Source organism: Malaclemys terrapin, chromosome 2, assembly GCF_027887155.1.
Source record: "Malaclemys terrapin pileata isolate rMalTer1 chromosome 2, rMalTer1.hap1, whole genome shotgun sequence".
Classification (NCBI taxonomy): Eukaryota; Metazoa; Chordata; order Testudines; family Emydidae; genus Malaclemys; species Malaclemys terrapin.
The window spans coordinates 21,945,466-21,973,318 of record NC_071506.1 but is presented as its reverse complement, the minus strand read 5'-3'; the positions used below and the strand labels follow the sequence as shown (position 1 = coordinate 21,973,318).

The window sequence follows — 27,853 nt, the reverse complement described above, 5'->3', positions numbered from 1 at the left end:
AATTTAATGCCATTGTCTTTGGGGTTGTTCAACATTTAGACGCCTTAGAAATGCCATAGACAGATGAAGACCATGACAATTGGGGATTTCTCCATTATTTCACTTACTTCATACAGGTCTTTGGCATCTTGCTCAGCAAGCGCTGCATTGATCTCCAGCCCTTCATCTCGGTTAGCCTATAGAAAGGGACAGTGTGTTAAAAAAGAGAACACATGCGGATTACTCTTGTACAGTAGAACCTCAGAGTTACAAACAACAGTGTTACGAACTGACTGGTCAACCACACACCTCCTTTGGAACCAGAAGTACACAGTCAGGCAGTAGCAGAGACAAAACAATAACAACAACATAAAGCAAATACAGCACAGTACTGTGTTAAACGTAAACTACTAAAAAATAAAGGGAAAGTTTAATTTTTTTTTTGACAAGGTAAGGAAACTGTTTGTGCTTGCTTCATTTAAAGTAAGATGGCTAAAAGCAGCATTTTTCTTCTGCATAGTAAAGTTTCAAAGCTGTATTAAGTCAAGGTTCAGCTGTAAAATTTTGAAAGAACCATAACGTTTTGTTCAGAGTTACGAACAACCTCCATTCTGAAGGTGTTTGTAACTAGGTTCTACTGTACTGGAATGGGAGTACTTGCGGCACCTTAGAGACTAACAAATTTATTTGAGCATAAGCTTTCGTGGGCTACAGCCCACTTCATGGGCTGTAGCCCACGAAAGCTTATGCTCAAATAAATTTGTTAGTCTCTAAGGTGCCGCAAGTACTCCTGTTCTTTTTGTGGATATAGACTAACACGGCTGCTACTCTGAAACCTGTACTAGAATGGAGTGTTTTTCATTCTTGCGTTCACAGCTGTTTCATCATAGTCTTTTTGCTGCCATCCACTGGCCATTGTCTAGTACTGTATCAAATTACACAGGGCTAAATTCTACTTTGGTTTACCTTGCACCCTGCATAATCCCATTCACTTCAAAGGTATAAATCAGGGCAGAATTTATTTAGTCCATAGTATTTGCTGTACTTGAGAGATGCTAGTTCACCAAGGCTGGTATCCTGCCTTCTGCAACATTCAATACCTCTTGCTTCAGAAGAAGGTGAAAAAATTCTATGTTTTATCTACACAGTTGTGCAATGCTGTACAGTGGAAGCATCCCAAGTGAACCCTGACTGTCAGGAACATGTAGCCTCTTGACCCTACATCTGAAACTTTCTTGCAAGAATAGGGGAATATGGAGACACGTCTGTCACAAAAGTCCATTTTAAAAAAAATTTCCAATACCTACAGTGAAATGTCACTTTTGTCACATTCCTATTCCTTAATAAAAATCATGTGGCCCTGTACTGTTCCTCCCTATTTAACAATCAGAACCATTCACTAACAGCTGCCTTTTTAGTGTTGCTTTAATTTTCCACAGGAATTTCTGGTAGCACATATCAAGGACAAATCTATGAATATTCCCTGGTTTGTCCTCCCTGAAAATACACCTAGAGGGGTCAGACAAAACCATTGTGACTTCCCACATTCTAGAATGGGAATGTAGCTGTCATGTATTTAGCTATGCCATGGTTGTGCCTTTGCTTCCTGAGTGCTGTACCTTTTCATCTCTAAGTCTGTCTGCAAAGATGGACAGTCATTTTGTGTTTTCTGTTCAGTGAATTCTCTCTCTCACACACACACACACTTCACTTTTGTTCTTGTTTTCTTAATCTAAAACAAAGATCATTCTGTCTGATATTATGTTTGCTCTGTGTGAATGGAAAAACATAGCAAGCCACTTCCATACTTTCTCTGTCTTGTCTGTTTAGAGTGTAAGCTTTTTGGGAGAGGGATTGTTTCTAATTATGTCTCTGGTGCAATGCAACCATGATCATGGTTAGGTACTCTAAGCCTTACCATAATATACAAAAGAAAGTAGTAATAATCCAGTATCTTCAATGGAGGGATAATACCGAGCAAGATCTAAAAGCTATTAGTGAGAATTACCATCAATGGTAAAATATGCCCTTGACAGAAAGAGGTGGGGGGCAAATTCTGAGAATGGCCAAGGACCGCTATGGTCTATAGCAGGGGTGGCCAACCTGAGCCTGAGAAGGAGGCAAAATTTACCAATATACATTGCCAAAGAGCCACAGTGATACATCAGCAGCTCCCCCCCACATCAGCTCCCACTCCCCTCTCCCTCCCAGCACCTCCCGATCAGCTGTTTCGTGGCGTGCAGGAGGATCTGGGGGGGAAGGGGAGGAGCGAGGGCATGGCAGGCTCAGGGGAGGGGGTGGAAGGGGTGGAATGGGGGCAGGGCCCAGGGCAGAGCAGTGAGTACCCTCCGGCACATTGGCAAGTTGGTGCCTGTAGCTCCAGCCCCAGAGTCAATCCCTATACAAGGAGCTGCATATTAACTTCTGAAGAGCCGCATGTGGCTCCAGAGCAACAGGTTGACCACCCCGGTATATAGAACCAGGTGGTAAGTAAGAAAGAATCCAGCACAACAGTTTAATAATCAAATTCCCTGGACTGGGGGCAGATCCTCTTTTGTGTTCCTAGGTCGTACACTATAAACCTCAGCCAGGAAGAGCCAAGGCTGAGCTGTTATTGGAGCCATGGTCACATCCAGCCTGAATTGTACACTCATCTTTAATTATGACACTAGATTTGGTTAAAAGGCTGTAAGTATAGATGTTTTGCTATAAAAAGGCTGTGTGCACAGAATGGAGATTTATTACACTGCACTAAGTGGGGTAGAAAAGAAATGTCTATATCATGTAGGTTTGTAATAGAAATATTCCAACCCTTACCTGTAGCACAGAAACCAGAATCTTCCGTAGGGAGCCACTTGTGTCGCTTTTTACATCAGATTCTAGATCCCGCTCAAAGACTATTAAGAAAAAAAGTCTGTAAGATTTTATTCACTGCTAAAGGGTGAGATATTTTCTTTAATATGGGGGGAGGGATAGCTCAGTGGTTTGAGCATTGGCCTGCTAAACCCAGGGTTGTGAGTTCAATCCTTGAGGGGGCCACTTAGGGATCTGGGGCAAAATCAGTACTTGGTCCTGCTAATGAAGGCAGGGGGCTGGACTCAATGACCTTTCAAGGTCCCTTCCAGTTCTAGGAGATGGGATATCTCCATTATTATTTATTATTATTATATTTAAATGAGGGTGTTTTAAATAAAATATCACTTACGCCTTCTGTATGCATCCTTTATGTCCACAATTTGCTGGATAAGCAAACAAACAAAAAATCAGGTCAGTAACATGCCCATGTGACTTGACATCTTCAGATACCACAGTGGTGTGCCTGGGATTAGACCCCAGATAGAATGATGACATTTAGTGGGAGATATTTAATAGGCCAGATTCTCAGTCTCCACTAAGATCCCAGTTCAGGAAAGCACATAAGCACATGCTTAAATCCATTCCTATTCAGGACAGCAGTTAAGCACATGCTTAACTTTGTTTCTTGGATTTCAATGGGATTTAAGTACATGCTTAATTGCTGTCCTGAAGAGGATCACTTTCCTGAGTTGGGTGGGCCTAAATGCCCTTTGAACTGCTGCAGTGATGCAAAGGGCTCTTCACGCTGCCTTAAACAGGCATAAATGTTGTTGTGTTGTGATGTAGGATACACCCCCAGGCATCTATCCCTCTCTGCATCTCTCCAAACCCTACTCATATTCTGAGGGAGGTGCGTGTTGGAGGGCTGAGAGGGAACTTTCTGATGCGACTATGATGTTCTTTATCTACATAGCATTTTGGGTCTAGGGTGGCCACTCATGTGGTCCCAGAATACCAGACATTCCGGTACTTCTAGGAATGGCGTGGGCCTGCCCCTGCAGACAAGATACCCCCTCCCCGCCTCCCAGTGTGACCTTGCACTCGTGGTGTGTAAGGTCATGCTGGCAGAGGTAAAGTGACACTCTTCAAATGTCATCCCCCAGGTGATATCAGACATAACCACGTGCCGTTTTGTCACAGTACTGGATGGGGGACAAACTACCCCAAAAGAGGATTGTTCAGTTTATAACAGGACAAATGGCCTAACTATTATTGTCATTTCCTTAAAAAAATGCTCCTGACTCCAGCCTGAGGGGGCTGATAGCCTTTCGTCTGCAGACATACTCTCCTCACTTGAGCAGAGGTGACATCTCTTCTTCCAGGAGGCAGGAGTAATGTGTTCACACTAGTCAGAGCAGTACTGCAAGGAAAATGTATAAGAACGGCTAACCACCCACTAACCTTATTGACCCTGGTGCAAAGAATCTCAATCAGCACCGATTCATCAGTTCCTGCGCCTTTCATTGCTTTCCGAAGCTCTCTGGCATCATATTCACATGGACGATCCAACAGAGCCAAGGCTGTCTTTTCAAAATTCCCACTTAGTTCTCCTTTCAGTACCTCTTCCAAATCCTAAGGAAGTAGCCCAGAAAGTTAATTCATAGCACAGAAAATCCACACAGAAGAATTGAGAGGTAATGTTTACTGTTGTTTGTTGATTATTTGTGTTTAGTCTATGGAGTTGTAAACATTTCCTGTGCTAAAGGAAGTCTTCCAAAAATTCAGATCAGAAAAGGAAAAAATAACTTTAAATCTATGGGCCTGGTTTTTCTCTCATTGACACCAGTGTACATCAGGAGTCCCTCTATTGATGTCAATAGACTTCTCAGTGTAAACCACCAGGCACCCCAGTGCCTAGAAAAGGTGAGTTGGGATTACTTGATACACTGTCTCAAGAGGCTCATGCTATATAGGCAAGAGCAAAGTATTATTACTGTTGTGACAAAGTTACTCCTCTATCTTGGTGGGTCCTGCGCTTATTGGAGGATTTTCTTGCCTCAGAGATTCACCATGTGGGTTGGGAAACAGCCCAGAGACCTTCCCCTCTGGAAGAACCCACAGTCCAGGTCAATTGGGAGGTTTGGGGGGAACCCGGGCCCACCCTCTACTCCAGGTTCCAGCCCAGGACCCTGTGGACTGCAGCTGTCTATAGTGCCTCATGTAACAGCTGCAGGACAGCTACAACTCCCTGGGCTACTTCCCCATGGCGTCCTCCAAACACCTTCCTTATTCTCACCACAGAACCTTCCTCCTGGTGTCTGATAACGCTTGTGCTCCTCGGTCCTCCAGCAGCACACCCTCTCACTCTCAGTTCCTTGCGCCTCTTGCTCCCAGCTCCTCACACTCGCACCACTAACTGAAGTGAGCTCCTTTTTAAAGCCCAGGTGCCCTGATTTGCCTGCCTTAATTGATTCTAGCAGTCTCTTCTTAATTGGCTCCAGGTGTCCTAATTAGTCTGCCTGCCTTAACTGGTTCTAGCAGGTTCCTGATTACTCTAGTGCAGCCCCTGCTCTAGTCACTCAGGGAACAGAAAACTACTCATCCAGTGACCAGTACATTTGCCCTCTACCAGACTCCTGTACCCCACTGGTCTGGGACTGTCACATATCCCTCCCCCTGCTCAACGCCAAGGGGTTGGGCAGCTTGGGACGCACCAGATCCTTCTTTATTATGAAGTAGGGTCCTGGTCCCTGGGTTTTTCCTTCCACGGGGACCCCATCTATTTCAGTCACCTCCTTCCTAATGTTGTCATACCTTGGGTCTTCAGATTAGCCTGATTTCCTCTCCCGGGGCTAATCTGCCCAAGATCTAGGGGCCCAGTCTCTGTTGCCTCTACTGGTTCAGAAGGATTAGGGTGGGGGTCAGACTCAGGTGCTTCTCCCTCCTGCGTGGCCTCCTTTTCAGCTGCGCAGGTCCGCCTATCTACAAGAGCGACCCTCTGGCTTTGGGTCAGTATTCAGGTTCCCAAGGCCTTAGCTGCCCTTCTTTCCCTTTTTGTCTTTCTACCCTGTCTGGGAGTGGAGAACAAATCTGGGGCTATTTCAGAGAAGATTGGGGGTTGACAGTCTGTTGTGGATGCCTCATCAATTTTAGGGTCCCCATCTTTCTCCAATCCCCCTACTGGGAGTAAGTTTCCAAACCCTGGGAAATCCCTCCCTATGAGCACCGGGTATGGGAGTTTAGGGACTACGCCTGCTGCTACCTCAGTAGTGTTCCCTTGGATCTCGATTTTTACTGCGATGGTGGGGTAGTAACTAACTGTCCCATGGACACATGTTATCCCCATACATTTAGCCTGCAGCACCTGACTACACTTCACAAGTTTCCCTGAGATAAGCGTGATAGCACTCCCCGAATCAACCAGTGCCGTGGTCCCTACCCCATTTAGTTTCACTGGTCTGGTATACATATGTGGGGTTAGTGAGACCCTCCACAAGGTGGATTAGGGAGCATGGATCTGCCCAGTTCCCCAGGTTACACTGCATAGGCTCCTCAGCATTGGGACACTGTGCAGCTATGTGTCCCCACTCCCCGCAGGCATAACATCTGTATGGAGCCCTAGGTGTTCCCCGGTCTCTTGGTTTGGGCAGTCTAACATCACGATACTCTTCTCCCTCACTGCTCTGACTCTTTGTGGCCTCTGATGGGCCTTCAGCCTCTCTCTTTTTCCACCTGGGCCCTCCTGGTGGCCCAGTCACCCGAACTTTAGGGCTTGGTGCTGCTAGTTTAACCCGGGGTGCCTCTTCCTTAACTGGTCGGGTCAGCTCCCTCGCTGTCCTTCGCCTCTATACCAGGGCGACAACTTCGTCATAGGTGGAGGGTTCGTTCTGGCTTACCCAGGCACGAAGGTCTGGTGGTAGTCCCCTCATGTATTGGTCGATGACCAGAACCGCTAGTATCTCTTCCGGACTCCGGGACTCTGTTTGCAACCACTTTCGTGCGAGATGGATGAGGTCATACAATTGGGATTGTGGGGTTTTGTCTTCCTGGTACCTCCAACCATGATACTGCTGGGCCCGCACTGCTGTCGTTACCCCAGATCTGGCCAGGATCTCTGCTTTCAGCTGGGGGTAGTCTGCCGCAGCCTCTTCAGGCAGATCATGGTAGGCCTTCTGGGCCTCCCCACACAGGAATGGGGCAAGGATGCCAGATCACTGATCTCGAGGCCAGGCCTCCCGTAGGGCTGTCCTCTCAAAGGCCAGAAGGTATGCCTCTACATCATCCTCCCGCGTCATTTTCTGCAGCCAATGGCTGGCCCGTATGAGCCACGTCCCATCATGGCCGCGATTCAGCTCTGTAAGGGACTTTACCTGGTTTACCAGTTCCCGCAACATAGCTCAGTCTTGAGCAGCCTGGTCCATCAGCAGGCGATTAGTCTCTTGCTGCGGCCGCACTGCCTCCTGTTGGGCGGCTGCCTGGACATGGGTAGCCACCTGCTGGGCCGCCGTAGCATGTATCAGTGCCCGCACTACATCATCCATTGTGGTGAAAAAAAAAATAAACCCTCTCCTTTTTTTTTTGGTTTTGTTTTTATTTTAAATCACCCTCCTTCTTCTGCCGCGCTGTGCACCCCAAGATCCCACCCCTGACATCAGTGTGACAAAGTTCCTCCTCTATCTTGGTGGGTCCTGTGCTTCTTGGCGGATTTTCTTGCCTCAGAGATTCACCATGTGGGTTGGGGAACAGCCCAGAGACCTTCCCCTCTGGAAGAACCCACAGTCCAGGTCAATTGGGAGGTTTGGGGGGAACCTGGGCCCGCCCTCCGGGTTCCAGCCCAGGGCCCTGTGGACTGCAACTGTCTATAGTGCCTCATGTAACAGCTGCAGGACAGCTACAACTCCCTGGGCTACTTCCCCATGGCCTCCTCCAAACACCTTCCTTATTCTCACCAGAGGACCTTCCTCCTGGTGTCTGATAACGCTTGTGCTCCTCGGTCCTCCGGCAGCATACTCTCTCACTCTCAGTTTCTTGCTCCCAGCTCCTCACACTCGCACCACAAATTGAAGTGAGCTCCTTTTTAAAGCCCAGGTGCCCTGATTTGCCTGCCTTAATTGATTCTAGCAGTTTCTTCTTAATTGGCTCCAGGTGTCCTAATTAGCCTGCCTGCCTTAACTGGTTCTAGCAGGTTCCTGATTACTCTAGTGCAGCCCCTGCTCTGGTCACTCAGGGAACAGAAAACTACTCATCCAGTGACCAGTATATTTGCCCTCTACCAGACTTCTGTACCCCACTGGTCTGGGTCTGTCACACTGTGTATGGTTGTTAAGGGTGATAACACCCAAAAGTTGGGTCCTTTGGTTGGAAATAGGTCAGAAATTCCCAATATCAGTGCCACTGTAATTGTGATGTCTCAAATTGGTTGTTTAAGACCCTTTGGCTCAATTCTCTAACATCTGCTGCTTCAAACTCATTGTGGAACAAATCCTGCAGTCTTTACTCAGGCAAAATTCTTATTGCACTCACTATTGGGTTTGGCCCGTTGGAGGATTTTTGGCCCAATACTGCCACCCTTACTGGCATTGATTAGTGACCTAATCTGCAACTAGCTCTAATCAATTACAAATTAAGTATAAAGCCTGCAGGATTTGACCCTATACCTAAAACAGGTGTTTTGGAGGCTTTTATTTTTCTTATATTAAAGATTACTCAGGCATTGAGTCTTTCCTTTCAGAGGTCAAGTACCAAAACAGATTTCTGATCCTTTTAACTTTATTGGCAATTTGTAGGTCAGATTCTAATCTCATGCTGGTATAAATCAGCAGTAAATCCATTGAAGTCAATAACATTACACTGGTGTAAAACTGGTGTAAGTGATATCAGAATTGACCCTCTGAATTTGCATTAGGGAATTTCTGTTGCTACATCAACTACCTTTACCCTCGGTTGAGGCATTCTTTCTTACTGCAGGAGAGGCAAACAAAAATGAAAATGTTTTAAAAGGCTCTGGAATTTTAGTATAAATGTCCAGCTCTACTGAATTTGATAAAAATACTTGGAAGTGGTAAATGCAGTTTTCTAGAGCTGGTTGAAAATTTTCCAACCAAACAGTTTTCTGTTGGAAAATGCTGATGAGATGAAATTGAAAAATGTTGTGGAAATTATCAAAATGTCTAGATAAGGTTGAAACATAGTGTTTTGATAAAATGGAAACGTTTGTCTTTTAGGTTATTAAATTTTAATATATAATACAATATAAAAAATTAAATGATAAAGTTGAAACAGAACATTTTGCCCTTATCAAAACAAAATATTTTTGGAATATCTCATTTTGTGAAAAATTCTCAGATTTTGCCCTTTCATCCCAAATTGGGACGAAAACATATTTTGAAAGCTCAGAATCTCCCCCAGAACAGAAATTCCAAATTTCAATCCACTCTACTTTACCAACCTATCTGTAAGGTTAATATAATCAATATGTTAAGTGACAGTAATTCTTTCATCGGAAACTAACTTTCTAATTCTATGTCTTTTAAAAACTGCCAGACACATGGCATTATCAAAAATGGGAAAATGTGGGGGCACATTTCTAAAGAGCACTTTGTTTAAAACAACAGGGCCATTTTTTTTTAAATACCTTGCCATACATGGTCTTGTACTTCTGTTTTACTTGTTGCCTCTGGTCTGATGATCGATTTGATAGGATTTCAATAATTGCCGTTTCATCTGTTCCTAAAAAATATTAATGTAGAAGAGGAAATCATTCAGAAACTGCCTGCAGATTTCATTTTTGCTGGGAGAGGAAAAGATGATCAAGTACTCTCCCTTCTAATTAGTAGAAAATTAGTTTCAGAACATCAGTTGTTGTCAATGATAGCTTTTCTAGCATGTACCATTTAAAAAACGTTACTTTTAGTCTGCAGCCAGAACATAAAAAGAAAGTGCACCCAAACCAATGCCACTTAAAGCTAAGAAATCATTAGGGAACCAAATCTCATGTTTCAAGGAATAAGCTCATCAGGGATCAGGAAGAAATTCCACCCTGTGTAGCACTGAACAACTGGCCAGGTGTATTATTTGTTAGGGTTCGGAAGTTGGCCTCCTTTGAAGGATCAGATACTGACTACCTTTGGCAGCAGAACACAAGTGTGCCAATAGTCTGAACCAGTAGGGCACGTCCCATGGGAAGGTAACCTATTGAAGACAATTGCAAAACACTCACTGTCTTCAGCAGGAGCACGAACTGGTGTATAATGATCTTGATTCTTGCTCTCTTAGTTACTTTGATCACAGATGGTTCTGACATACCAATGTACAGTTCAGATCAGTAGGGGGCTGTGTCACCCTTGTCCTGCAACTTTGGGTGTCTTACAATGCCTTGCTGAAGTAGCTCCCACCTGAGCCAGTCACAAACAGCCTTCCAGCATGAAAGCCACACCCAGAGTATGAACTGCATCGCCAGTCACACCTGGGTTACAGTCTGGCTCTCACCAGCCTTGGTTATACTGCAGGGTGACCCTAACAAACCCCCAGGTCCAGATTTCCCCCCATAGAAATATGTCCTGTACTGCCCACCCCGGCACTCTCCTGGACAGTGCAAATATTTTAAGTTCATTATTTCTTTAAGGGAATAATATGCAGGCTTATTATCTCAAGTAGTTATTCAGACACTTCAATTTAAACACACTGGATTAGATGAAACAGTAAAACAAGTTTATTTACTACAAAGAGACAGATTTCAAGTGAGTATAAGTAATGAGGCATAAAAGTCAGAAATGGTGAAATGGTTACAAGAAAAATAAAGATAAAAGACTTACTAATGCCTAACAAACTATATCAGATTCAAGCAAAGTTTCTCACCACATGCTTTCAGCAGTCTTACTGACCAAGCACTGTGGGTTAGGACCCCCTCCCCCAGAGTCCAATGACTGCTTCCGTTGTCTCTTTAGGTGCAGTGAATGTGATAAGCAGGGTGATAGAAGGGTTTTCCTTGGAGTGTTTGTCCCTCCTTTTTATAGTTTCAGTTCCCCTCTTGAAAAACATTTCCAGCTGGGCACTAGGAGACAAAGAGTCTATGTGGAAGGATGTTCCCTGCTGTTTTTTTCTCACTGGTTTGAGCTTTCTTTTTTCCCTCCCTGCTTGATGACTCTGTTTACTGCTTACATGAAAATTAAGCGAAGCACACATTCCTTTGCTAGGACAGACCTGTTTGCCAACTTCTGTTTGGGCAGCGCTGTGAGGCTTGGACCTTGTATTAATAACCCACCAGACAGGGGAATTTTATAACTTCACATACTGTGTAGCCACACGTTTTATCAGGACGATACTGACCAGAAAATTTTGAGTGTTTAAATCAATGGTTCCCAACCTTTTCTCTGCAACTGCATACCATGATACGTTTAATTATTTTGAGACACATCACCATATATCCAAATGAACTTGCCCTCTTATCTCCTCGGTTTAAGCTGTTTACCACCCTTACCATTCACAGTCGGCAGAGGCTGTGTGCTGGCAGAGGTGTAGCTCAAGGTGCAGGGGGGCTGTGTCTGAGGGGGTACTGCTGATGCAGGCCCCAGCCATGCGCTCAGTCCTTTGTTGGCGCAGTGGGGACAGCTCCACTCCTTGTGGCCATGAGGATGCCAGCCAAGGCTATGCCGACCTACACAATCACCATGGCCACTGGAACCCACTGGTTAACAGGCACTGAGGATGACATATCTATGGCTACATCTTCACTACGGGGGGGGAGTCGATTTAAGGTACGCAAATTCAGCTACACGAATAGCGTAGCTGAATTCGACATATCTGAGCCGACTTACCCCGCTGTGAGGACGGTGGCAAATCGACCTCCGCGGCTCCCCCGTCGACGGCGCTTACTCCTACCTGCGCTGGTGGAGTACAAGCGTCGATTCGGGGATCGATTGTTGCGTCCCGACGAGACGCGATAATTCGATCCCCGAGAGCTCGATTTCTACCCGCCGATTCAGGCGGGTAGTGAAGACGTAGCCTGAGCCTGAAGGGTGCGGTGGCCATTACCCAGCCCACATGGGGAAACTGATCTGGATGCACAGAACACCTGGTGTCGCCACTCACTCCCGCCGCCTGAATGTTCCTCCATGCCCCCCTAAGGGGCCCTGGCCAGCCTGGGCTTGGGGAGGGAGCAGGGCCAAATGGAAGGCAGAAATCTGCCACCCCCATGCATCGCCTCTGCGATGTTTCCAGTTTGGGGAGCAATGCCCCCCATGCCCTCCCATCTCCACCCATTCAGGTGGGCAGGTGCTTCCCTGCCCTCCCTAAATGGCACCCCTACCACATCAAATCTGTGCTAACCCTCCACCAGTTCAGCCCCCACCTCATCCCAATTTTGCCCCACCCAGCCCCCACCAGTTCTGCCTCCCCAGCTCTCCCACATCACACCGCACCCCCACCTCTCAATTCAGCCCCCCCCTGCTTCTCCTGGGGGGCTGCAGCAGGGTCCCTGTCCAGGCTTCCCACCCCCAGTTGGCGGTTGCAGGAGGGAGGGCGAGGGGCAGAGAAGCCAATCCGTTGCTCACAGGAGGAGTGTGGGGAGGAGAGGGAGATTGAGCTCTGATGGGTTTCTCTGCCCCTGGAGGAGGCGGGGCAGTGAGGCAGTCGGCCAATCAGAAGATGACTTCCTCCCTCCTTGCTTCCCCCTACCCCACCCCCACTCTGTATGTAGTTTTTCAAAAAATTCCACGGCACAGCTGTTCAGGCCTGACGGCTCCCCAGTGTGCTGCAGCACACCGGTTGGGAAACACTGGTGTAAATGATACCTCACAAGACGTATTTGGTACAAAGATTATTACAATAGTGTGTAGGGTGTGAACACAGCGGTATATATTCCATCGCAATGGCCAAAGTCAGACCTCAGGCCACCTATTGCCTAGCACAACGTGGATTCTGTCACTGAAATTCTTTATGTGTGACTCCCTGTATGGGACCTGGGCCACAGTGTAGTGTCCACGCTGACAATCCCCTGGCTCCTGTTGTTAGTGTACAATGTTAGGGGCAGAGACAAGGAGAGGCAAACGCAGTGCAAAGCGGTGGTAACGGTGAAGTATTTCACTCCAGACGGGAATGAGGGGAGAGAGTTACAATGTGTGGGGGAAGGAAAGAGCCAGCAGCCCAATGTGTTGATGGGAGAGACAAACAGCTGTGGGTCAGTGTCTGAGGTCTTATTTCTCATTTGCACTAGGCCCCTTTATACTGCCAGAGCGGCACAAAGAGGCCTCAGTATCAGTGAGAATCCAGCCACCCATGTGTAATCGCTGTGCAGCCCATCTGTCAGAAAGATTTGCCTGTACCGATGACATTGTCTTAGAGGAGCTAAAAGGATCTCCTGGGGCAGCTTGATGCCAGGAATGACCTTACAGATTTAACTCTGCCATCCTGGATGTTAGCTCTAATGATGTAACTGGAGAGGTATCATGCTAACTCCTGACAGTTTCCAGCCATGTGGCCTGCCTGTTTAATGCACATCCGTATTCTAAATATCAAATGGGAAACCAAAATTCTTGACCCCGATGTAGACGCTGAATAGATATGTCAATATAGGACATGTGTATATCCCCTATTTTCAGCTATTCCTTGTAGAAAATCTGAACACCAGGCCAGATCTGGGGATAGACTTTTTGGTGCTCGGTGCCACTGCAACCTGGAGGTGTGGGAGTGTGCTTTTAATGGGGCATTTCCCAGTGAAGCTGTCATGGCTGGGGGGTTGGCCAGGCGAGAGCAGCCCCTAATATTCAGGTGTCCTAGGTAGCTGCCTTTGTAACCTACCCCTAATGCCAGTGCTGAACAATGAGAGTTCACTATTCCTGTTATTGTTACTGACAGCTTGACCAGTCAGTTGCAGTGAATAAATGCCATGTTCTTTCTGCTCCTTTGGGGTTAAGTCATGAAGTTAACACACCAGGAATAATGGGCATAGTGAAGGCCCAATTCTGTGAGGTGCCAAGTGCCCTTAGCTCCTGTAGACTTCAGTGGAAGTGAGGGGTGTTCAGCACCTTGTAGGAGGTGCTCAGGATCTTCCAGGATTGGACCGTTACTATAATGAGGTTAGGACACTTGTGGGGTAAATATGTATTGATTAGCCAGTGATTTTACTCTTCATCAATATTAGATCCATAAGCACGTTGGGGTCTAATAATGATTCATATGTAGCTAATGACGATTAAGATTATTTTCCCCCAAGCTAATATAATATATCATACTGTGAGGGTATCTGTATCTATCTATGCACACACAGAGCAGTTGTGCTTTGGAGTTAATAAGTGGAGTTCGATAGCTGACAGAAAACAGAAAGGTTAACTCAAAACTGATCAAGCAGTTGTTTTGCCGCAAGTGCGCGCTTGGACATAAAACTTCTACAATGCAGAACTGTTCCATTGGTACCAACACAGCTAAACAGCATGTTAAAAACAATAGCATTCTTACCCATCCCTTTGCAAGCTTTTTGTAGTTTCTTGGCATCCCGTTCTGCATCGAAATCATGATGGCGCCGAATGGTTGGCTAGAAAAACAGAGGCAACAGTAAGTGGAAAATAATACTACAGTGAATCCTCTGAATTATACTACATGGAATTTGGGCTAGGTTGGGTCAGATTGCCATCTGATCTTTATTCACAAATATCCCAACTCTGATGTCCTTATTTAGTTTTTACTCACTCCTTACTCAGGAAAAACTCTTATTGACTGACTTAGGTGTGTTGATCTATAAGTAGATTATGAAAACCTTACTCACACTGGTAAGCATTTACTCAAACAAATAGTTCCATTCAAGTCAAAGGGACTAAATGATCGCCAGCATGAGAGAGGATTGCATGAACTAGCCCTGAGTGAGTACTTCAGGATTTGCCCCACTATAAAATAGAAAATAAATTCAGCCTTTCAAATACTAGTACTTTTATGGATAAGCTGGTCTCCGGCCAAAGTAAAACATGGGGGCTTGATCTTGTAACCATTACTCATGCAGGCAGTCTTTTTCATGCAAGTAATGTTATTGATTTCAATGGCACTAGTCACACGAGTAAAGAATACTTGAATGAGAAAGAGTTATAGCTTCAAGCTGTTAATTTAATCTTTATGACAGTTAAAGTGTAGGAGCTGATCAATATCGCCCAACTGCAGCACCATCCTCCAAATGACAATGGGTACAATTTGCAAAAGCACCTTCGTGACTTAGGAGCTGAAATCCCATGGAAACTCAGTGCGATTTAGACTCCTAAGTGCTTAAGACACTTTTGAAAATGGGACATCAGTCCTAAGTCACTTAGTTGTTTTTGAAAATTTTACCTGTTGCGTCTAATAGATTATAGTCACTGTCACATTCTTGTCCAAAGTATTGGTGTTGTCTCCACTGATCCCATTGGTTGCTTTGGCACACACGTAGGTGCAAGAAGCATCTTTTAGTATTATTCTTTTTCACAATGGTCATGCTTAAAGATTGCTAGTTCTGATGAAAAGATTGGCAGTCCAGGATAATGAAGTGTTCTGTCCAAAGAACAGGTGTGTCATAGCAGAATAAATCTCCCTACACTACCAATCTACCTCCATGCTTTACTAAAGGAATCAGCTCTGGCCATTCAGTCCTTCGTGCCCCTAATAAGATCACCCAAAATAATTTCAATTAGTGCTAATTGTGACTTTTACATTGCTTATATTTTGGTAAAATTATCCTAATTTTTGGCTACCCTTATGAAAATAGGCATTTATAACACACTATAACAATGTAACATTTCCTTCTCTAAGTCTTCTTTCCTTGCTTTAGGATCACACGGTAATAAGACTTTCACCACCAGACCATTATCCTAAATCTTGATTGTAAAGTTACATGTTGTTATACAGTATGAACAGATATCAGAGTAGCAGCCGTGTTAGTCTGTATCCGTAAAAAGAACAGGAGTACTTGTGGCACCTTAGAGACTAACAAATTTATTAGAGCATAAGCTTTCGTGGACTACAGCCCACTTCTCTTCGGATGCATCCGAAGAAGTGGGCTGTAGTCCACGAAAGCTTATGCTCTAATAAATTTGTTAGTCTCTAAGGTGCCACAAGTACTCCTGTTCTTTTTATGAACAGATAGTAAATCAAGTCCAGTAACTAGGGAGTTACTTGACTAACCCTTTGAATTATTGTAAAAATATACCCATATATATAAATATTAATATTTTCAGTTGTGAGTTTTCATTTAAATTATTCCAGTATAAAATGATATCAAAATCTGAAAGAAAATACAGTTATTGTAGCTGAACTGATGGTGTTGTATCCAAATATTTCTACTGTGAAAATATGTTTGTTATTGCTTTGATAGAATTACATACTACAGGCATAAATATTTGAATATGCGCTTGAAGATACAAATTAAATAGTGTCCAGTTTCGTCGTTTCTTACAAACTGTGCAGCATCTAAGTTCTCTCCCTCCAATTGGTGATTGGAATAATTCTGAGAATAGAATTCACCTTTGTTCTTTGTAACATCAGGTTGTACAGCGGCAGCCTAGCTAGACTGAGTAATGAGCATAGGTTAATGGAATAATGGCAGTTTACAATACAATGAAAGTCTATTCTCAGTATTCCTCTCCATGACGCAAAAGCTGTAGGCGCAATGGATCTATTCATCTAAGCCATAATACGCACACAGTATTGATGCAAGAAGAGTCATATAACTTGTTCAAGTTGTCCTCAGCAAGTAACAGATTCAATGTTCACCATGACTTACGCAGAATTCAATAGGACCCTCAGCTGGTCTTATGATTGAATGCTTTCTGTTGTTTGCCATACAGTGTTTATTTATCACTGGACTCTGTTCTGTATGCCATAAGCTGTCTTGTGTTAAATATTTTCAGAAAGCATTTTGGGACCCAGATTGCATTAAAGATGCTATTAGATAAAAATATTTTGCTGGTAAGGTAGCCTTGAGCCTTTCAATATATTTTTGTAAAATGGTCACCGATAATTTCCACTAGCATTACCTCATTCTGGATGCCTCTTGTTTCAAAGATCCAATAGACCATTAATACTCCATTTCCATAGTTAAATATTAAACTGTCCCAGAGCTACACACTTATGTAAATAAACTGGAGATAGACCAGATGTCTGCAGTGCACCCTTGAACTCCTCAAATTAAAACACAAGCCCTCTCTTTCAAACAGAGTTAGCATTTATATTTCTAGAGATTTTTATATACTTATCTGTCAATTCTTTATGGAATTCTGAAGTCTGTACTCAGTCCAGACTCAGATAAAATTCCCATTAGCATCAGAGGTGCCCAGATATTACAGTGATGGATGTGATATAAGAACCTAGATAAACAAGACTGAGTAATGGCTTCATGATTTGGCCCAACTCCATGATAACAAACTTAACACAGAGACTTTATTCCAATGCTTTATTCAGTCTATAATTTAAAAGTTGATAGTATTATTAGAGTCTACCTTAAGCTAGGTAAGACATTAATAATTCTATCTTGCACTCATAGTACTCCTTTAATTCAGACAGATCCCAATTTATAAACAACAGACCATATGCTCCCTACTCCATTATGCTGCGTGGAAGGGAGCAGTTTGTAGTACATTGATGATAAAGAAGAATGGAATAAACAGTGCTGACATTAAACTATCAAAATTATTATATTTAGAATTAACATCTATTGAGATGAATGAGGCAATTCAGACCTCTCTGAGCTATTGTTTCAGGCTTCCTGCAAACCCAGGCAGACATCATGTCATTTGTTACACTTCATATTTGCAAAATATTTCTTTGCAACCATGAGGAGGAGCAATTTCTTTTAAAAAATCAACAAAGTTTTGATTCTGGAGCACAAAATGCAGCCATCAGGTAGAAGTACTAACTGTTTAAGCAACTGTTCTAATTCAGCCCCTGATATTGCCTATCTTAAACTATCTATTTTGATGATAAGATCTATGTTTGCAAGGCTTTGTGTAAATGCAAGGCATTTTCTAAGTGATCAATAATAATTATTAATAAAATACCACTCACTGATCATAAATAAATTATTAAAAATATATATTTGTCAGATGGTAACTAGGTTCAAGTTAATTCATCTGTTCATCTGATAGATTGTAATGCTCCTATAAGGTTTGTTTCCAGTGTAGTATCCACTTCAGTCTGTGATATCTAGTTGGAATGTTGGAATTAACCACGGCCCTGCACCTTGCAAAGTGAGGGAAACGAGGGTGCAAAAAAAAATGTTGCCAAGCCTAGGTCTACATTACAGACTTCTACCGGTGTGTGAGAAGGTGTGATCCCTGACCGCCATAGCTATGGTGGCAGAAGTCCCTAGTGTAGGCACAGTTATATTGGCAAATCTGAACCTTTACTGGAATAGCTTGTTTCACTTGTAGCATTAGCATACCAGTACAAAACCAATATAGTGGCTTATACACTAGAGAGCTTTGTAGATAAGGTATACTGGCAAGGGAGAATGGCAGTGTTATAGACTCACTTTGAATGGGTGTGACTACACAAGACATGTTGCAGTGATGAATCAGGCCCCAAGCCTGAAAGTTGTAAAGAATCTGGCTAGCACAGATAATAAAATGCTAATAAGAGGCAATAAAATAAAATAACATAAAAGGTAATAAAAGAAGAGGCCCCAGTTAGGATACTATTCATCTTGCTTGTTCTTCCCAAGATATGATGCATCTGACTTGGCAGCATGCCATATCTGAGACACCAGCAGCTGCATGCCTCTTCTCAAAAGGGAGTGTATAGAAATACTGTTATTCTAAATAGTCCTTGTCTATACCAATTCTGCTAGGGAATGCTGATCTGGGCTTTACCATTTTGATGGGACTGAGTTTTAAAAATTATTTCTTTCTTTGAAAAAGATAAATTGTCAAACCACCTGTCTGTCTACGATATTTAGAAGGCACCCATCACCCTGCGGTTGGAGGGTGTGACCACATGAAGAGAATAAAATCCCTCTGAAATTTTCAAAAATATTTAGGAAAAGCTGGTCTCAATTCTCCACTGTCCCTGAGCAAGGCTCCTAGGTATGGGGAGGTGGTTAGGGAACCAGTCATGTCTCCTTGATTCTTAGTGGCTTGGCCGCAGCTAAGTTAAAGGAAGAGGGGGGCACCTTTAACTTACACTGCTGGTAGAAAACTTTCCACCAGAAAATAATTGGGCGTAGCAGAGTCCTGCCCTGACACATCCCCTCCCTGCCCCCAACATGTGGTGCAGTTGTGGCAGAGGAGGTTGCAGACCTCTGCAGCATCTGGCCCAGTGTATCCAGAAGCCTATGTCAATTGTGCAGCTCACTCCTGATGGGGAACATTCCCTCCCATAAGTAGTCCCAAGGAAGAGTAATTGCTCCTCAACATCAGTGAACCTTGCACAATCTAGCCTGAAATGTTTGTTAGGAAAGAAAAACCTTCCAGTGCCTAGAATTCAATAAACCTTGAACCACTGTCAGGGCTTCTATAATCATTTGTCCAAGTTCTGTTCTCATTTACAATTCAAAAGAGGTACTTCAAGTGGTTTCACATTTACTTCCATGTAACTGAGGACAGAATATGATCAGTCGACTCAAAAAATGATGCTAGTGGTTCATGGTTTATTGAACTATCTGGGCTGATTCTCCACTGCCTTGTACTTTTTTGTTGTCATTTTCACCTTGGAAAGAGAGAGGAAAGTGGTTGTAAAATGCTACCATTCTGATTTGTCGTGGTTTTGCTCCCTCTTTTCACTGATATTGTAAATGTCTACACAAGGTACAGGGCAGTTAAGAATCTGGCCTAACATAACTACAGTAAAACAGATGACATAGTTAGCTAGATTTTATTTTTAATTGACAGCTGTGTCATTTCATCTTTCAACAGACTTTAGGCATGTGGCTTGTTAATATGTCTTGACTGCTAATAAATTATTTCCAGGTCTTGAGGAGTTTATAACTCATGTCTACAAACTACAACCCATTGTGTGCAGAATAGCACTAGTATTTAATCAAGTTGTAGCTCAAATGACTAAAATATTATTATAAATGGAATGAGTCCCATGCATTTATCAGCCCAGTTTACAGGCTTCATACAAATATAAATGAATAAAGATATTTCCTGTGAGAGAGAAATTTCATGGAGAGCTGACACAACATGAGTTTGCTAATGAGGGTCAGAATATGTTTTTTTTTCCTGTACCAATTCCATTGACGTAGAAATCTATTGATTCTCAGTTCTCATTGCACTGCGACCCCCTTCTGAGCTTCGGTTTCAGTCCTGGATGGAGGGGCTTGGGCGTCGGCTTCAGCTCCAGGTCCCAGCAAGTCTAATATTAGCCCTGGTGACCCCATTAAAATGGGCTTGCGACCCACTTTGGGGTACCAACCCACAGTTTGAGAACCACTGGCCGCCACACTAAAACTTTAATCTTTAAATCACAATAAAGCATTAATTAATTAATCCTGGGAATACCCTTTGAGTGAAAAATCATCAGATGGGAAATCTGAGACAGAGGTTAAGTGAACTGCCCAGGCCAACAACTAAGTCAGCTGCAAAGCTGGGAACGGAATTCAAGAGTTCCTGTCTCCAAGTCCCATGCATGCACACTGATAATACATTCTTCTTCTGCATGGTAGCCCTCCTAAAGTCTTATTGCTTCCTATATATATATATACCTCTTGATATAACAGATAGGTATTCCTAACCCCATGAAAACAACACATCAGCCCAGTAGATAGTACTAAATAAATCTTCACAATGCTCACTAATCTAAAGTGACTGAAGTCTGAAGATGAGTCACTTGGGTCACCATGGCTCTTACACAACTCATGATTTTGTACACATTCACTTAAAACAACATGGGTAGAGTCATTGCTTAATTTATGACATTTTTATGGTTATTACTAGATTAGATAATCACACCCTGCACTGTTGTAGTTTTGTTGGGGCAATAATACTTTGTTAACAGTGTGAGAACATATCAAGAGTATCAGATCATCAGATTACAGGCATGTTTTCCAGTGAAACAATGTTGGGAATTTTTTTTGCGCTGTTCTAAATGGCCCAGGACAATACAACTATTAATGAGCTTTGGGGAAATAATTACAACATGGATTGTGCCTGACCTAGTTACAGAATGGTTAAAATTTGAGGTGTGGATGGGACATAATCATGTCATCATAACTGAACTATGCCTTGGACTGGCCAGTTTCACCTTTGAACTTTAGTCTGTCTAAGCCCTATCCACATTACAAATAAGAATAGTTTATATGAAGCACATTTATGTTCTCAATTAGCAATCTGATTCTCAGTTAGTAATCTGAAAAGATGGGTAACCCCTGAATGTACTTAGCAAAAACGTCCTGTATCCAAGTATGAAATCTGCCATAAATGCAGGAAATAGAATGCAATAAACAAGTGAAACCACATGAGATTCCCGGTTGCCCTTCATCCAAGGTTGGCACCGATCTATTTGACTTGAATGGGATAGATTATCAGTGGTTGAAACCGAGCTGTTGCACAGCACATCAAGTAACAATTTACTAACACATTGTAAATTGGTTTGCTTGCCATGGGATTTCAGATGAGTCGATAACAGATAATGACTCACAATACTCAGTGAATCATCCGAAGAAGTGGGCTGTAGCCCACGAAAGCTTATGCTCTAATAAATTTGTTAGTCTCTAAGGTGCCACAAGTACTCCTGTTCTTCTTTTTTGAATCATTTTAGGTATTCTCTTTGATCTATCAATTCAAGCATGTATGTCAAGTCTTACGATGAAAAACCAAATGGGTTGGCAGAAAAAAATTGAATAAAAAGGGATCTATACTTAGCATGGTTAATATTGCAACACACTTCACTTGTGTAGACACTTATGCCAGAGACCCAAATTTGGGACCAAAATCTAACAAGTTTCTTGAGCTAATGACAATAGCTTTGAAGTCCTTACAGAAGAACTACAGATCAGGAAACTAGAACAGAAGAAACACAACCAAAAAAAAGTGACACCTAATGCGAAAGAGAGGGAGAGAGTTAAATTTCCAACAAAAAGTACCTTCCAACATATCAAAATAACAACTATTTTTATCCATCCACACCTTCAAGTTTAGCGAGGTCCCACAGGCGAAACAGAAGACAATGGAATAGCAATATCTAGAATGCTAATGACAATGATCACGCACTGACAGAAATAACACATGCCCACTCAGTCATTGACAGTGTGCAGCACCAGGAGCAGTAAACTCAGGCCACTTCACAAGGAAGTTGTGAGAACCAGTGCCCATGTGATGAGAAAGCCACTGAGGTTTGGAGATCATAGCTATTGGAATAAGAGTTGGAATAATCCTCTCACCTATTAGAGGGGTTCAGGTGTTTTACCCTGACCTTCATCCTCGACAGCTGCTTTTGAGTGCTTTATTAATTGGCTGCCTTACTTTCGGGTTGGTTTTGGTTGATATATTTTATTTGCATTTCACTTTAGAGAAATAAAAAAGGAATATGTAACTGTAACCACTCGAATCAGTGTATACTGACCCCGGCCATTTGATGGGAATATTACCTTTTATAAACCTGACCAATTAATGTGAGTGATGTTAGTCTTTTACCAGTACTCTTATGTGTCACATACATTTAATCATTATTATTATCTGCTGTGCTACTATTGCCTTTCATTGCCCCATGGACTGTTAGGATATACCTGATGCATTTAGCAACAGAGCAGATATATGCATGTTCAACTGGAATACGTGGAAGTAGTTAGAGAATAGAGATAAAATAAAAGCCTGTTATAATTGTTGGGCCAATTCCACTCTCAGTTGCAGAGGTACAACTCTGGTTGAAGTCAAAGGGGCTGTGTCAACAGTCTACAACAGGGAACAAAAGGCTAATTTTTAATAGACTTCTAAGCAAACAATTTCACTAACAATACAAATCAGTCTTTATGGCTAAAAAAAAAAAAAAGAACCGTCATTTTCATAAAATTAAGTACAGGAAAAAAAAAACTAGGAGACCACCTCAGAAATCCTGGAAATTGTCACAGAAAATAGTATTTATAGTCACAGGTTTGCATATATTTCATTGTAGCCCATCCATCAGCTTAAGAATCCAAAGTCCTTCAACACATATCCCAGGTCCAGACAATGAACCAGTTCTCTTACTAATCAGCAATCCTGGAAATTTGCAGGGTTTCCTTTTCTCTGTCCATAACCACATATCATACTATTATATACAGTAATATAATTGCGAATACAATAACAACCAGGAATTAGGTGCTAATCTAATGAGTAAAGTTGTGTATAATACATTGTGCGCTCAGAAGAGAACCTTTAGCAAATCAATGCCCACATGATTAATTATTAATTGGTGCATACGTACATGGGATTAATTATTCACTGTAACAGAAGCTTCTAATGAGCTGTAATGTAACTGAAAGCGAAGGTTAACTAGACCAACAGTACTGAATAGAGAAAGAGGAGGCATTGTGTTAGATCTTGAATTCTTAATATCCCATACCGTCACATGGGAAGTGCTAACACCCTGTGTTATCAGGATGAACTTTAAAGCTTAGTCTAGAAGGGATGGTTTGAATTATCAATAGCATAACTGATGTGACTCATACTTCCATGCAGGTCTTTGAGTTAAGAGTAAAATGCAAAATTATACTGTTCTCTCTTAAGTCTGGCACAGTTTAAAATACAGGATGAAAATGTTATACCATATCTTCCTAGCCTTATCAGGAAGCTCATCTGTCAGCCCAGAACTAACTTAGGGTTCACTTCTCTGTAACAGAAATTGTTACTTGCTTTTACTCTAGCTTGGGCCCTATGAACCGTGGCAGTTATTGGACCATATTTAAAGCCATAAATCAAATGGGATAGTCCTTTCATTTTTAAAATATCTGAATAGAAAATGTAGCCCAATTTCTTCTCACAATGTACATGTGATTGGAATGAACAGAGATGAATGACACATTGCCTACAGTTTTGTGACATCTGGAGTGGTAATAGGTGACTGAGTCAGAAAGTGCTTGGGCTCCATAATGTTAACCAGTAGGAGTAGTTTCAGAGTAGCAGCCATGTTAGTCTGTATCCGCAAAAAGAACAGGGGTACTTGTGGCACCTTAGAGACTAACAAATTTATTAGAGCATAAGCTTTCGTGGGCTATGCATCCGAAGAAGTGGGCAGTAGCCCATGAAAGCTTATGCTCTAATAAATTTGTTAGTCTCTAAGGTGCCAGAAGTACTCCTGTTCTTTTTTCAGTAGGAGTAGAAAACAGCTGGAGTCCACTTGATTACCTTCATGGGGAGAAAATACAAGGTCCTAAAGGTCTCTTGGATCTAGTGGAGAAAGGCAGAACAAGAACCAGTGGCTGGAAGTTAAAGCCAAACGAACAATGAAAGGCAGCAGGAGCACAGCAGATAATAATAATGATCCTTGGCACCTTCATGCAACTTGCAGCCCTGATTTAACTCTCCCAAAAGGGAGTTCACTTGACTTGGTCTTCACAAGCACTGCTCTTTGAAATATCTCTTTTGCTCGTTCCCCTCTCCAACTATCACCTGGTCACTTTCAGCATCCACCATTAGCAAACCCCTCCTCCTCCCTCATGCCCTGTTGTTCAGCCTTTCCATGACTTTCAGTCCATCAGCGCTGATGACTTCTTGTCTGCTTTCAGTCCCCTCCTCCTGGCCCTTTCTTCCCTTTCTTCCATGGTTGTTTATTCTCTGCATGTTTCACTCTCCTCTGCTCTTGACTCTTTTGTCTCTCTCTCCCAGGTCTGCCCTCCCAACCCCCAGGCCTCACTCATCCCCAACATCCTCTTCCTCTGTTTCTGCTCTCACGCAACAGAGCATCTGTGGTGGAAATCCCATGACCAGGCTGACTTCCTCTACTACAGATTCATTCTCTCGTCCTTCAACTCTATCATCTTCCTAGTTAAACAACTCTACATTTCCAACTTAGTTGAATCACATGCCTGCAAACCCAGGTGCTTTTTCATCCCACTGATTCACTCCTTAAACACTTCCCTCCTCCTGCCTCCATGTCTCCACACAGGCTCTCGCTTATATCTTTCAAAAGAAAATTGACAAAATATAATGTACCTTTTTCCCTCCCCTCAGCTTGCCTTCTCTTCCTCTCTTACAACTCCCTCCTCCCTCTCCCCATCACAGATACAAAAGTTTCCCATCTGCTTTCCTCCTCTAACCACTTCATGTGCCCCAGTGATCCCATCCCATGCCATCACCTGATCTACCTTGTGATGGAGAGTTTCAAAGCATGGTGTTTTTGTCCATCTTGGTGATGTGACTGAGAAGCATGCAATACTGCTTTTGAATATAGTGAGCAACTGAAAGAAGGCCAGATCTTTTTGAGATCATGACATTACACACAAAGTCAAACCACTTTGTGCTCAGGATTTGACACTAACAGTGCATAAGGAATGTTTCTAGTTGCTCCAGGTCTGTCTGTAAGAGCGTCAAGGTTTTGAACTCATAGAAATACAAGTAGTACACAGGCTTGATAGATCTGGAATTTTGTCTCATCACAAAGTTGTCGCATCCATAAGCAAGACATGGAGTTCATTCAGGAAGTGGCAAGACCTAGTCGTCTAAGAACATCCAGTTTTCTGTGACAATTTGAACTCTGCTTGCAGCCTAGGTAGATGAATGCATTAACCCTCTCCATGGTACTAAGCCCTCTCTGAATTGGGGGTTCTGATGTTCCAGTTTTGAGGTTCTGGACTTTTGTCTTCTGCTATGAGGTGGTTGATCCCATATTTCGGGTGGCATCTTGGAGACCTGAGAGGGCCAAGGCTGAAATTCTCTGACTTTTCCACAAACAAGGCAGTGTTGTTGGTGTAATCTTAGTCAGTGAACACTTCTTGACCCACTTTGATTGTGATGTGTAGAAGAACAAGTCCTTATATCCATTTGATAGCTCAACAAAATAATACAGGGTGAGGATGCATCTCTGATGCACACCTGAGGTTGTAGAAATGAGTCAAAAGCTCTGAACCAATCATACTCTTGCACGAGTACTGGTGTGACGGTCATGGAAAAGTTTTAGCAGATCATTTGGAACACCAACGCCTTTCAATGTGAGCCAAAGTGCTGACCTGTCGACCAAATCAAAAGCTGCTTTGAGATACAGTAATATATGCCACATGAAGCGGCAGTTAAATTCTCAGTGCAGCTCAACAAGAAGCTGGAGGGTAAGGACAGTGTCCACTATTGACTGCCCAACAGTGAAACTTGATTGCTGTAGACAATGATGTCTGTTGAGAAGCAGCTGCATCATACCAAGCAGAATGTGAGCAAAGACCTTTCTTGGGACCGATAACAGTGAGATCAGCCTGTAGTTGCCACACTCAGTGCAAGATACTTCGCGCTTATACAGGGACACTGCCGTCTTACCATTCTGCTGGGTTAGAAGGGACCGCAAGGATCATCTTGTCTAACCCCTGCCAAGATGCAGAATTTGTTGTGTCTAAACCATTAGACTTAATTGGCTCTTCCTTTGCTCTTTTCCAATCAGCATACCTATAATTTGTCTTTGTTTGGCCAGTTTTCTCTTTTCTTGTTACACACCGTGGCAGACAGCTACATCTGCTTCCCATAACGTTCAGAGCAATATATCACCGTATCTGAATGCCATCCCCCATCTGTCATGCGGACTGCCACGGATTATATCAAAATACATATTGTTAAGGCTGTTTTATGCCTAATAACAGCAGCTGCAAGTCAGCAACTGACACTATCAGGCACTATAGAGGCAATGAAAAGGCCTTCCATATGAAATGTACAGTAGATACAAAGTACAATTACCATATAGATACATCTTCTGTTACTGCTCAACAATTCTAGCTGCAACTGAAGATTTCCTAAAAATAACCAGGTGCAAATAAGCTTTTTTAAACTTGTGAGTAAAAATGCAGTTAATTAGCCATTTTAATAAGATCAAAATAGACTTATTTGTAATTTAATTTTTAAGAATAAAAAGTGCCCATATACAGGCTGAGAGCCCTGCCCTTTATTTAGAACTGCAAAATTAAAATATACATCTGAATCAGCCTCACTTCCGCTACAAAGCAGCAGCTGTTAATATAAAATATGAATATCTTGCATTTAGTCACCCATCGGCATTTCAGCTTGGCACCCATGTCACCCTACTATGACAGACAATGTTCACTCATTTAATTTTATATTGTACAGCTCCAGTTTGACCAAATACAGTCCTGGAATATTAAATTCCACGGATACAGCAGGAAAGAATTATTTTTGTATCAATATTATTCACTGAAAGGCAGGTAGAATTGTGTGGCTCCAGAACTGTAGTCTCTATGTGGAGCTGCTCCCCCACCTGCCCAAACCCTGGGCATCCAGACCCCCTCATACCCAGGCTCTCTGGTCGAGCCTTAGCTGCCCTGCACTCAGAACCCCCCGTGATAAGCCCCCTCCCACTGCATCTAGACCATCCCAATGAGCCACCTGCAACCGGTGTGCAGAATTTTTAATTTTTTGGGCACAGAATGCCTCCAGGAGAAGTGTATTCTATCACCTTCTCTACCAAGGATGGCTCTATGTCTTTTGCCGCCCCAAGCACGGAAGGCAGGGGGCTTTCGGCGGCACACCTGCGGGAGGTCCGCTAGTAACGCGGATTCAGCGGCATGCCTGTGGGAGGTCCCTGCTGCTGAATTACTGCCGAAGCCGTGGGACTGGCGGATCTCCCGCAGGCGTGCCGCCGAAGGCTGCCTGACTGCCGCCCTCACGGCGACCGTCATGCCACCCCCCTCCGGCTTGCTGCCCCAGGCACGCGCTTGGTGCGCTAGTGCCTGGAGCCGTCCCTGTTCTCTACATCAGCACATTTTGCCTCTCTTTTTTGAGCAAAGGTGCAGCTTCACCAGTCTGAGAGCTAGAGCAGACAAAGCTTAACTGATTTCACTACTGTATCAAGAATTCTTCAAAGACTTATATATGTTATCTCACCTTAGACCTGGATCTGTGTCTTGAAATAGTGCTGTAAAAGTTTGAGTTTTGTCTACGCGAACACCTAAACCAATATTGGCTTCAGTGCAGCTGCACCACTGATGAAAAACACGTAC

At 43.1% G+C, this 27,853-nt stretch overlaps 1 protein-coding gene across 3 annotated transcripts in view; it reads right to left on the bottom strand.

The window, feature by feature from the left end:
- Window positions 1-27,853, bottom strand: part of ANXA13 (annexin A13) — a 38,358-nt gene that overhangs the window by 5,243 nt on the left and 5,262 nt on the right. The window contains exons 1-7 of one of the 3 annotated variants that reach the window (XM_054019071.1): window positions 16,767-16,833; window positions 14,230-14,305; window positions 9,410-9,504; window positions 4,237-4,407; window positions 3,185-3,218; window positions 2,797-2,876; window positions 108-176 (exon numbers count right to left, since the gene is read on the bottom strand). In XM_054019071.1, the coding sequence (XP_053875046.1) occupies window positions 108-176; window positions 2,797-2,876; window positions 3,185-3,218; window positions 4,237-4,407; window positions 9,410-9,504; window positions 14,230-14,305; window positions 16,767-16,808 (567 nt within the window). In that variant the 5' untranslated portion in view covers window positions 16,809-16,833. Of the gene's footprint in view, window positions 1-107; window positions 177-2,796; window positions 2,877-3,184; window positions 3,219-4,236; window positions 4,408-9,409; window positions 9,505-14,229; window positions 14,306-16,513; window positions 16,574-16,766; window positions 16,834-27,853 lie in introns of those variants that run through there. The other 2 variants (XM_054019069.1, XM_054019072.1) reach the window with 2 other exon arrangements.